The sequence below is a fragment of the Xiphophorus couchianus genome, chromosome 9 (assembly GCF_001444195.1).
Source record: "Xiphophorus couchianus chromosome 9, X_couchianus-1.0, whole genome shotgun sequence".
NCBI classification, from domain to species: domain Eukaryota; kingdom Metazoa; phylum Chordata; class Actinopteri; order Cyprinodontiformes; family Poeciliidae; genus Xiphophorus; species Xiphophorus couchianus.
Window position 1 is genome coordinate 4,120,281 of NC_040236.1, and position 13,008 is coordinate 4,133,288.

Below are 13,008 nucleotides of genomic sequence, written 5' to 3' on the forward strand. Positions count from 1 at the left end.
GTTCTTCTAACCCTGCTGGAGACATTCTACATGTCTGACTTGCAACTTGACATAAACGGAAATGGAGAAATAATTTACAGTGTGTTACTAAAAATGCCAGTCATGCAGAATGAGCACTGCACTTCGTGTACAAATCAAGACTGACAGTTTGAGCCACACACAGCTTTAATCGCAGTAAAACTCCTTCCCTGGAACTCTGTCTCTCCAGTGGATGACTTCTGGAATTTAATGTCTCCAAGTAAAAACTTGTAAGGCTCTCTGAAGCAGATTGTTTTATAAAAAAAAATAAATACATATAGAGCTAATTTCCCGGACGTCCAGAAGCATACTGTTGATTAGTTTTCAGTTGTAATGGAAAGTCTTAAAGCTGTAGTATGTAACTTTTATTTAAAACAAAGAATTTCAGGTTTTTTTACATATTTATCAAATTTACCATTATCTCGGATAGGGCTGAAACGATTCCTCGAGCGATTCGAGTACCTTGATTATTAAAATTCCTCGAGGAAAATTTATCTGCCTAGAAGCTTTGTTAAGTTATGTTTTATTATTTAGCGCACCGTGTTCCGGCCGGGTTATTATTTGTGCTGCGCAGCGCTCTCACCTCCGCCTGAGTTATTGACGAAAGCTAACTGTAAGCAGCATAATGTCCAGTTTTCAAGTTCAGCCTAGGAGGATTTTATTGATTGATGATAATGTCTGGGTCTTTGTCATTTTTCGGGGAACCAATCAATGGTGGCGCCAGGAGGTCTCAAGGGGGTGCTATAGCTCCCCGTGGAAAAGTCATAGCACCCCCATAGCGCCCCAAAAAAATATTAGATTTTTTTTTTCATCTGATTTAACATTACTTATATGTAGTTGTTGTGGCATTTTCATCAAAAGACACAAAATTATTATATAATGAGTTTTTTTTTTTTTTTTTTTTAAAACATCACGCAAGAGGATTTGAACTTTGTCTATGCGAATTATCACTTCTGTGACATGATGCCGGCTCCGCCCCCATGCACACGTGGAGCAATTCTCCCCCAATCATTCCAGGGCATTTGTCAGCAACTGACCAATCAGCTGTCACAATTTGTCAGAAAGTGTACGTCCCTTATCTAGATGAACTGACTGTCAACACAATATTGACAGTGTTTATCATAGCAAACTACCATATGTTAGTCAGTACGAACTTAACCGGTAATAACCATACCATTTTTTATCATAAGGACACTTATTGATAGTCAAATTTGACAGTCAAATTATTTAATTAGGCAATTAAATAAACACAAGTTAATTAAAAAACAAAACAGAACAAATATGACAAAATTACCCTTTGCACCTGACGTCACTGTCTCCACCACGATGGATGTCCAAACCTATGCTCTTCTGTATAAAGCCTGTCAAAATGCGTACATGTGGTAGCCTAATATCACTTTTATTTAGTTGATTTTGCAGTAAAATGGTCACAAGGTGCTGCGCAGTTGGCTGCACAGACAGACAAGGGTCAAAACCAAGCTTGTTGTTTTATTTTAACGAGGAAAGATACTGCGATGGATGCAGCTGTGAATCATAATGACTGGCAGCTGTTGGTGTAACCACGGATTTACAGCAAACACTTTATACAAGGTAAGAAGATTAACGTTCATACACTTTATAAGTAAGAATGATTAGAAAGATATAAAATATTGCATTATGGAGAAGGTAGCGTCTAACCATCAGTTACCATGGAAACAGTGCTACGCCGTCATGTAGCCTAGCATGTATGGAAAAAATGTTTAGTGCCTCGTCTTCTGTACGATTTTATGGCTGCTCCGGTTTAAGGGGAAACGCTGTTTATGACACAGTGACATAAATCATGTGGTGTGAATTCAGGCAAAGTCTGTAATTTGATCAACACATCAGGCGGGAGGAGGTATGGGTCAGTTTCTCAGCTAGCTTTTTCAGGCTTCTGTAAATACAGCCGTCTATGAACCCAACCATGTGTGTGACATTCACAGATAAATTAGTGCAACTCAAACAAATAGAAGCCATGAATAAACACGAAAACAACTTGGGAAAACAACTTCAGCCACTCAGTTCAATACTCCAGATTCTCACTTCCAATGTACATCATGGTACTTCGAATGATTAAGTGATGCAGTTGCAAAGGGTCAATACTCGGGTATCCCCTTTGTCATAAATGCTGTTTTAACAATGTAATATATTATCTGGAAGTAATGAGGCTAATGATTCAAAGCTTCATGATGACGTCTAAGCGTCAAATAAACGCAAATCAGTCTGATTAAAATAACAATACTAATGCGTATGTGTTGATAACTATAGGGAAAAAAAAGATCCGTCATAGCACCCTCAGGAAAAAGCTTAGCTCCCCCTTAGCACCTGCAGGAAAAAAAAATCTGGAGCCACCACTGGAACCAATAAGCATCCTTAAAATGACGGGAGCGATGCCTGGAGTACGGCAGCCTTTCTCCTGCTGCTGGTTCAGAGCGAACAGCTGGGTGCAGCGCTGCAGGTGTATTTATACAGGTGAGCGGATAGACTGAACGCTGCGGGCGGCTGCACATTAGATGATTAATGTAAGTGTAGCTTTACGGATGAACCGGAACATTTATTTAATATCATCCCAGTCTCAGCAAATGCGTGGCGGGGCTCATTGTGGCGGCACATAGCTGGTAGATGTTTCTGTGTGTGACGAACGAAGGTGTTAAATCCCGTCGCCAACATGAACACAAAAACTATAAATGTCTGGGCAAGGTGAGAGTTCATCTATTAAATTGATTGAAGGTGAAAACATAAACTAAAAGCTGGAGTATAGACATTTCTTCATTAGCATATTTGTGAGCCTGCCTCTTTATTATTAAATTGAATATAACTTCAGATTCTTGTATAACTTTTTTCAAGTTAACTTAGAAATTAGCTATTACTGTTACCGGTTAATTTTCTAAGCTACAGAAAAGTCATTGTTAGGGAAGCTCAACTGTGAAAAATTGGACTGATATCCAATAGTAAAACTGCTGTTATGTTAGATTTACTGGGGCGTGCTGTGGTGGCGCAGCGGGTTAGCACGCCCCACGTTTGGAGGCCTTAGCGGACGTCGCGGGTTCAACTCCCGGTCCCGACGACCTTTGCCGCATGTCTTCCCCCCTCTCCTCACCCTCCTTCCTGTCTGCCTACTGTCGAAAAAATATGAGCCACTAGCGCCGCAAAAACTCTTCGGAGAAAAAAAAAAAAAGATTTACCAAAGTTTTATGTTTTATTTTCTGATTACTCAATTAATCGTAAGAAAAATCGATAGATTACTCGATTACTAAAATATTCGTTTACAACAGCCCTAATCTCGTAACAGTATAATGCGAGACAAAAAAATGTTTTAAAAATCGGGGGACTCCGCCTTCTCCCAGTGCTAATAGTACTAACTGCAAAAATACTTTACTCAGCTAGAAACAACCAATTAGAGCCACGAGGAGGGTCTTAGCGCTGTCAATCACTCACACAACGTGCCACGAATGCTAATGCTAGTTAGCATAGTCACCAATGATGGTGGATAAACAGTTTTTTCCACCATTACCACAATGGACAGCAAACAGGAGGTTTACTGACAGAGCTAAGTCCCGCCTCTTGGCTCTAAATCAGTGGTCCCCAACCACCGGCAAAATTGCGAATGGCTGACCGGTCCGCGCGACTAAAAAGGTTGGGGACCGCTGCTCTAAATGGTTGTTTTTGACCGGGAGTGGTGCACTTTTGCAGACCACAATAGTAGCATACTTTTGCAAACGTTAAGTACTGCAGCTTTGAGTCAGAGTTGAGAGCTTCAACCTATAAGATAGCAAATCCTTCAAGGCATGACTGATCTGAGTAGGGGTTTCAGTGCTCCATTAGCCAGCTCATTAAGTCATATTAGAAGTCAGAAGATTAGATACACGTCCTGAGAGGAGGGATCAACCACAAAGCGTTCACACACCCCCACACGCACACACACACCCACACACACAGACCCGATAGCTACAGAGAGAACAAGATAGTTACCGGAGTCCGAACTGGATGTTGCCACAGGCATTTTGAAGTCTGGCTCTTCCCTTTATCCTCCACACAACTTTTTAGATTAACTGCAATAAAAAAGAAGAAATGGTTATTGTCAGACACTATTAGAAATCCAATGATACAGAAGGATGAAAGAAAACAAACAGCAATCTCACTATTTTCAGTGTAATCTGAAATAACTCCGGCACATGACAGGGACCTGTATTATGGCCTATGAATAGAGCAGCCAGTTGCTCTGTAGGCATCTGGTTTAAGCCGTCACATCCGTTGGGAATACAATTAGACAACAGTTGGAAAGGCCTAGCAAGCGGGTGAATGAGTGGGCAGGCTGGCTAACATTAGCTCAGCAAGGATGTCTGTTAGCTCTAATTGCTCCATTTACCATCAGGCTGCAAGATGAAATGAGAATCTCCACTGACAAGACAATGAAAGATTCAGTATGTGTCAATGGAGAGCTCTTTAAAATTCAGGTGAAATAAAAGGAAAGGCAGAGCTTTGGGCGGAGATAAATAAGCCTTCAATTTAAGATCTGTGTGTCTAAGGAAGACCCTTATGTTTACTGACATCTAGGAAAACTTCTGCACTCTTAACAAGTGCAGAAAAACTTAATTCCAGTCACAAACCTTAGCAAACGTTTATGTGACAGCTGAACATCAACATGTGAAGTGGAAGGAAAAGGATATGTGATTTATGACAGTTTTCATAAATCAAAATCTGAATTCTAGTTTTGGTGTTTGGTGAACATTTACAATCACAGTCCATATTCACGTTTGACTGCAAATACAGCTGAAAGCGTTTTGAGGTATGAGTCCATCGGATTAGCATGTCTACACACTGAAACTATTTCACAAAATAAGCTGAACTCATACAGACTGAATGGAAAGCATCGTTTTTTATTTTTCATCATAATTTTCTACTTTTATCATTAGTTTATTATAAGTTTATTTTATTATTCTTTTTGTTTCATAGTCATAGATGCCTGTTGCTAGCTTAGGTTATACTAGTTGATAAATTCTCATGATTTGGAGAGAAATTGTTTGTGCTTATTCTGTGTATTTGTGCAGAATTTGGGAACTGTTTGGGAACATATGCTGATTCATTCCTTCACATATTGTTCTGTAAAACTGGTATTACGTAACTCCTGATGAGCAGATGGCGCCCTGACTCTCTAGTTTGACCAAAAGAAAATTAAAATGCTACTAATCTTCTTTTTTTATATAATCACTTACAAATTATGATTATTGGGTCGAGACTTTAGCGCATTAACATTGATTAATTAATTAGATTAATTATAATAGATTATAATACATTAAAGTTTTTACGAAATTAATCACATTTCTTTTTACATACAAAAGTCCCACTTATGTGTTTCTGATACGCCCGTAAATCTGATGCACAAGCAACATCTGCTATCAACAGCAATGGATGATAAAGCTGTTTCTATTGGCTCACCGGTGGTTAAATTTTGCTTCAAAAAACAATCTGATTGGATGTTGGAAAATACTGTTGTGTTTAAATTGTGCTAAAAGGAGTTAGTCTATCAGCAAAGCTATTCAAACTTAAAATAGCATCTTAATGCTAAAGCACAGACGTCCCCAGCGCTAATGTCAGCGTCCACAGTCCAGATTTCTGAATAAGTTTCATGAATTATCAGAAGTTCCTGAAACACTTGAAAACTAAATATAAATAATAGCACTTTGCACCAATCTGATGGTTGAACAACCTAAATAACAGATTAAAAACAAATGTCTTTGTTTTTAGCTCCTATGTCTGTTTATTCTAGAATTTAGCAGCAAAATGTGTTTTTGAGTTGAAGTTGCTTTTCTGTCAACTAATTGCATTTAATTAATTACTGAGCCTGCAGTTAGCTAAAAAAAAATCTAATTGAGTCCCACCTCTAATAATTATTCATTGTTGTGCCACATATTACTGCCTGATTCAAAATCACAGAATCCTGCTGCCTCCGGACATTTACTCAAATGAAAGTAGATGAGGAAGTAGCTTCACAACATGTCTTCAACTCCAGAATCTAATACCTGTTAGTATTTACATATCTAGCAGTAGACAAACCGTCTGCTGCTAGTTCACGTGTTCAAAACAACTTCAATGAATATCAGACTGGCTGTATGGAAGAAGGTACTGGTTGTTTAAGAAAAAATTAAGAGGAGAGAACAATATGGTGGAAGAAAAAGAGAGCGGCTGATGGGGGAGATGCCACTGTATCCAAGGATACTGGATCCCAGTTGCCATGACCGTAGTTACCCCGTAAAACCACCGATGATGTGGTCAAAACAGAGCAGAGTGAACAGGGCCACTGCTCTGTTCATAGACACAAGCTAATCATCTTCAGTGGTTGAGACGTCACAAAGATATGGTGAATTTGGACAACTCTTCATTTAAGATATGGATAACTAAAAATGTAACACTGCAGATAAAACCATATGTTGATATTCACGGTTTAAAAAAGGCCAATGGTTTTCTTTTTATTGTCTGACATTAAATAAGAATAAATATTTCATGTGTTGGATCAGAAAGAATTTCCACAATCAGTACTATTTCCCAAAGACCAAAATAATACAATTATTTTTTATGTAAGTAGCAGTCTTGGAATTGCTGTGTTTTCATTTCATACATTCAAGAAATGTAATTAAAAATCGCATGTGAATGCATTTGTTCACATGATAAATCATTTTTTCAAAAAACACGCTGCGCCTGATGCTCCAGCTGCTTTCAGCCATTTTCTTCTTCATGGTTTTCAGTGCCAACACTGGTTGTTCATCATGTGACTTGTGATGCGGATTACATGACGTGACAAAGTGTTTTCTTTGCAGTTTTGATTGGCTTTATCAAACCAATCCGATAAAGCTAAAAGAATCCCTCATCTTACTGCCGAAACTTTTTATTAAAAAAAACGTTTTTTTCAAACTTGGTGTGTTACTATTAAGCAAATTTATTTTCGGTACGTCAAATTGTACAATTTTATGGTCAATGGAAACACAACTAGTGACAAAAACCACTGACTGTGGCCTCAATAATTACATATAAACAAAGAAATTAAACAATTGAACTTAAGTTATGAATGCTGCTTGTGCGTGACCAATTGTCTCAAGGGTTTGATGTTGATCTGAAGGATGAATCTGAGCTCGGCAGCAGAAGCACCTCTTCAGCCAAAGTCCTAAAATCAGGGAACATTTCTCCAAAGACTCTCTGAAGCGTTTCCTGATCCCACAAAGCCCTCACTTCAGCAGAGGAAACCCCACAGCAGAGGTTCAGCTCCACCAGACTCGCTCCAAAGCCTCCTGTCCAGAACTCTTCAACACCTGTCAGCTCTTGGGTAGTGAGAAGATGGCAATTTATTTATTTTTTTAAACTGATCGATTGACTTGGTTGTACTCTGTGCATAAAGTTGAAAATGTCTGCATCCAAGTGGTCAGGAGTATGAACTGCAACCTTTCAAAATGACGTATGGCCTTCAGATTTCCCCGTCACTATTTAAAGAAACGGTGAAAGACGGAAACTATTTGGTCAGCATGACATCTTCTCTGCACAGACAAAATATACTCATTTTCTGGTAGCAGGAACAATTATGTAGATTAAGGCATCCTGTTCTGTGCTCCAGTTTGATTTAATTTGTTTTAAATCTACAGTTGATAGTTTCAAGATCTGCTGTTCATTGCAGAACACGTCCTTGACTGCAACTAAAATGCACAAAACAAGACTTCAGGTCACTGGACTCCTGTTCTTTTCCTCTAAGATGTTTGGATATGTGTTTGCAGAAATCAGTGAGAGGATAAAACAGCGACTCTACCAAATATTTCTAATATCACGTTTTTCTAATATCAGTGTCACTTTCATTTTGCTTGCTACTGTCCAACCATTTACAATATTATACATGTATCTATAAAATTATCATCCAAGCAGTGATATGCGCCTGACTCCAATGTTACATGGCTGGACTTTTAACCAAGCAGTCCTTCACAGCACACAGCGGTCCTCTGGGGCTGGTCCAGGCCATCCCGTGTTTGCAATGCGAAACGACAGAGCTCATTAAAAATAATCAGAGCTACTGCAGCAGCGCTCGGGCATGCTGTGGGGCTGCTCTGACACACCAGGGGGTTGGGAGAAGGTCGTGGGGGTCAGGATCTCCATCAGCTTCGCTCCTCTTTCATGTCAGTCTCGGAAGAATCGGACACAAGTCGAAGATGGTTGAATGATCTTAGCAATTTGCACTAATTTCTTAAAGAAAATGCTGTTTGTGTTCCTAAAACACAGTATAATCCACTGTATTGTGCTCAGATTTGGTATTGAGCGGTATGTGTCCTGGGAATATGAACTGTCTTTGCTCTTGGATTGGTTTTCCTACACACACACAAGATTTCACATATGGCAGGGAAGAGATCGGCTCAGTAGCACAGCAGCCATGAAATCACAGTCATAGACCTGCTATCATCTCCACTCGCTCTGTCAAAACAAAAGGGTGGCTTTGTGTGCCGGCTTTCTGTCATGCGGACGCTCACAGATCTAAAATTATAGCCGCTGCCATTTTTAGGACACCTGGCATCATCCAAATATTACATAACCAATAACCAGACTCAACAGAACGCTTGATATTGTCAGTATCAGTATGAAGCTGAATTGCTTCATTGTGCTGGTTGTTATTCTGCAAGGTCCCTGAAGGTAGAGAAGGCAGACATGTGAGACAAACAGTCCAAATAAAGCCTTTCTCCTCATCTTTGTCCCGGGGCCACGACACACAGGCCGTGGCTCAGGTGTTTGTATGCCAGGCGTAAAACAACAAAAAAAACGCCTCCAGCCATCCTCGCTCTGCGGCCATATTACACACAGGAGCGCACGTGCAGCAGCAACCAAACGAGCCCTAGTCCACACATGCATGCTGGCATCGAGCCTAAAAATAGCGCCGCGCTCCCACAGGTTCATCTCGTCTCATTTCTTTACATGGAAAAACCGTCGTATCCAAGACAACCACGGAGGAGATTGCCGTCTCCACCCCACCCTCCCCTTCCTCGGCGCTTTGCCATGGCAACAAGGGAAAATGCGTAAAATAATAATAAGTTGTGAGCTAAAATTGGTCCTAATAATATGGTGCTGCTTTCAATCTGAATATTTGTGAAATAGTTTGTAGATACAGGTCAGAGGTCAACACTGCAGTCCATTTCAGGTCTATTCAGTTGCTCAATAAGAACATTTTAAAATGATTAAATATTTAACACACAAATCAAAAAGTAATTTGAATTTAAAAAACACAAAAGAATACTTTTCACTGAACTCCATGGTACTGCAAAAATATTCACACCCCTCCAATTGTCCAATTACAGTCACAAAACCTAAAGGGGCGATGTCATATAAAATCAATGTTTTATAGCTTTACATTATGTTATAATGATACTTCCTCTTCAAAAATATACCTGGAGTGTTTCTTGGATTCTTTCTCTCGCCTCCATCCCGCCCCCATCACTCACCCACTCACTCCTGCAGACTAGCCACCAGTAATTAGCAAACACCTGGTGAAGCTGCTCATCTGCAGAGCTCATTTTAGGAGCTGCTTCTCAGTGAAATGCTGGTAAAAACATTGTTTAAGGATTAATAGAGGAGCCATGTTGTGATGACTTTCTGGAGACAGAGTTCCGAAAAGAGCAGGAGTTTCTTAAAGAGAGGGAGGCTCAATTTCAAACTACAAATTCAAATTTATTTTAAGTCATGTTTGGTATACATAGCATCTTAATAACAACTGACATTAAAATAGTTATTTGATTGTGGAATAAAATGACACAATGTGCCTGGAAAACAAATGCTAGCCCCTTAATGGATTTTTTATGGATCTTCTGTGATAGACCAACACAATGTGGTTCATAATCGTGAAGTGGGAAGAAAATTGTTTTTTACAAATGAAAATTGCATAATTAATTAAAATGAACTCAATTTTCAATCTGATGATGAGTATTTTTTCTTTACAGAGACATCATAATCCATTTTATTTATGGTTTCAGATGTGTGTGTGTGTGTTTTTTTTAATTTACATTATATTTTGGATATTTAATACATGTTATAGGTCCAGTGTTAAATGTTCTTTACAAAATTAAAGTGAGAGGAAGAACTTGCCTTACTAAGCCAGATTTGTTAGGTAACAGAACCAGGCACACACTGTGGAATGATTTTTACAGAAGTTAAATTAAACTAAAGCTGAAGGTTTAAGCTGTCTATCAAGATAAAAATATTATATATATATTATATAAATATTATATATTTACTATATATATATAAACAAACTTTATATTATCTTCTGGTACAGTTAATACTAAACTGACGAAGAAAATAAAGGTTTCTTTCTTTGCGTCTAATTTTTGTCCTTTGTCTGCGTTCTGACCCTGTGATGGACAGACAGCCGTTCCTGGATGCAACCTTTCTCTCCCTGAAGACATCTGCGACCGACTCCGACCGACCACCCAACCCTACGACCCCGAATGGGACACAGCACACAGAGAGAATAAATAATTGAAAGGATGATTGCTCCACGGTTCAGCGATTTCAAAAATAAAAGGTGCTTTACGCATGCAAATGAATGCACACAGTGTGCTGCTGCTCGGTGGCGGCCGTCAACACAATGGAAAGTGAGTAGCCGGTGAATTTTAACTAAGGTAACCTTACTGTGGCTTGAAAATATGCCGTAAATGATGAACTACTGGCTAAGCTTTGAGATACACGAGGAACAAACTAAAACTATTTTTGTTATTACGTAAAAACTGCCTAACAATAGTTTAACACCATCATTATACACGTTATATAAAATGTTGTCCTTATTCTACAGTATGTTATTCTTAACTTCAACTTTATTTTTCACAAAATGTAAACAGAAACGGAGTAGCGTCAGTTTTTATTGGTTGTAGGACTTCTCTGTTGTCTTTGGCAAACACTTCCTGTTAGCGCTGGACACGAGTGTTTGTTTAGGCTATATTTACCCAGAATGCCCTGCGCTGTAGTCTTCCTCCTGTTTTTTTCAGCAGTAAGGGTGCAGAAAAAAATGCTTCTGTAGAGAATTGTAATTCCTATTTTTAGGAATTTTGAACTCAATTCAAAAACCTCAAAAATCTGCTTAATGTTTTGTAAAATTATATTTTGAAAAATATTTTTTGATTTGAGCAAAAGCCAGGCTGCTAAGCTAAAATGACACTGGTAAATTATGCACAAACCTATTTATATTTAAATATAAACTGTTTGATACAGTATGTATGCAACCTTATAGGATAGTGTTAAATAAATGCACTATTTGTTTACACTGTCTTCTCCTCATCAGTCACATAATTTAAAGATAATTTTTCGACAAAAAAATGGCTTCTGAATCAAAAATCACTTCTGAATTAAAAGTTGTTTCTGAATCAAGTCAAATCACTAAACACTGAAATATTTGCATCTCTAAATCTAACACCGTACATCAGCCATGGTAGAACATGGGGACATCACAGCAGGAACGTTTATATGATGGGAGCTAAATACAGATAGAGGCTACAACTGACATCAAACTGGACGAGTTTCAGCTTCAAGCTGGGAAACCAACATAAGCAGACAGTCAGAGCTACAATAGAAGAAAGAATTTCTTTATATTAGAATGGACACAGTCAACATCCAGCATCCAGATTCCTAAATCTGTGGCGAGACTTGCTGCTGTTCACAGACGCTCTTCCTGCAATCTGGCTGAACTTGAGCTGTTTTGCTAAGAACGAGTAAAAGGATCTGAAAAGTGTGGAGAAGAAAACGTCAACATAATTGTGGCTTTAAGGGGGGGAAAAGCATCAACAAAGCATGGATGTCACTGGGTCTGTTTTAGGTGGACTTCAGTCTCCTGAAAGGTTTCCTAATGCAGGCAGCAGCATGACGATGAATGAAAATAATAAAACAACTGATCATGTTACTGTTTGATTGAACTTCTGCTTCTGTTCCATTTGGACTGAGTTCAACAATGGTACAAATGTGGCCTGTCCAAAAAAGGCGGCTGATGTAAATGGAGACTTTTTTTATTTTTAATCAAGGTAGAATTATTAAAACATAAATTTATTGCAATGGAAAATGTAACGCACAACACAAAGTATTCATCTTGTTATAACTCAGCTTTTATAATGAGTAGAAACACATCTACCAGAAATTTTGACTGAAAATCTGACTTTGCTTCCCCCAAATCAGCTTTTATTTAATTTATTAAACTTGGCTAAATACATCAAGCATTTGGAAAAAAGTTATCCAATTCCTGACCTTATACTGAGAATAAATTTGTTCAGTCAAGCCCTAAACAATTTGAAAACTTTGACTTTCATACAATGCAACAAACATGCAAAATTCTTTATAAGTTTTGGATCTACGATGACTAATGTCCTTTTACTCCAAAAAACAAAACAAAAAAATCAGACTACCTTATTTGCTTTATTTTAGTTCTGTATTTATTTTCTTGGTCCCTGACAATTTTGGCCCATGTGACAGAAAGTTTGGACAACCCTGACCAAGACGCAATGCGATTTAAGATTTATAGGGTGGCGTTTGCAAAGCAGCCAATCAGAGCTCCATTCATTTTCCTTGACACTGATTGGCTGAACCCCAAAGATTGGAGATACGTAAGACCGTAGATGTTAGCATCTGCAGTAGAGCTAAAAAGGTTTCCACTGTGTGGATTAAGGTATATTTGGTGTTTGAAATATTAAATTATTATTATTATTATTATTAATATTATTAATTATTATAAGGGCATTTGAAGGATTTCAGCTATTCACAGGTGGCGGTGGTCTCCAACCGGCGGCCCATTCTAATCACATTTCTTCTAATTGTACTATTTGACACAATAAATGTTTTTCTACTCATAGATTTTGGATGATTACTTGATTAATTGAATAGACAAAAACAATTAGCCTTGTGATGATGAGCAGCAATTGCTACCTTGATGTAATTTGATGTTGTAGCTCAAGTAAACCAGCAGCTTTA

At 38.3% G+C, this 13,008-nt stretch overlaps 1 protein-coding gene across 2 annotated transcripts in view; it reads right to left on the minus strand.

The window, feature by feature from the left end:
* Nucleotides 1–13,008, minus strand: part of mpp2b (MAGUK p55 scaffold protein 2b) — a 54,955-nt gene that overhangs the window by 36,789 nt on the left and 5,158 nt on the right. For both annotated transcript variants that reach the window (XM_028028631.1, XM_028028630.1), the window contains exon 2: nt 4,009–4,088. In XM_028028631.1, the coding sequence (XP_027884432.1) occupies nt 4,009–4,039 (31 nt within the window). In that variant the 5' untranslated portion in view covers nt 4,040–4,088. The remainder of the gene's footprint in view (nt 1–4,008; nt 4,089–13,008) is intronic.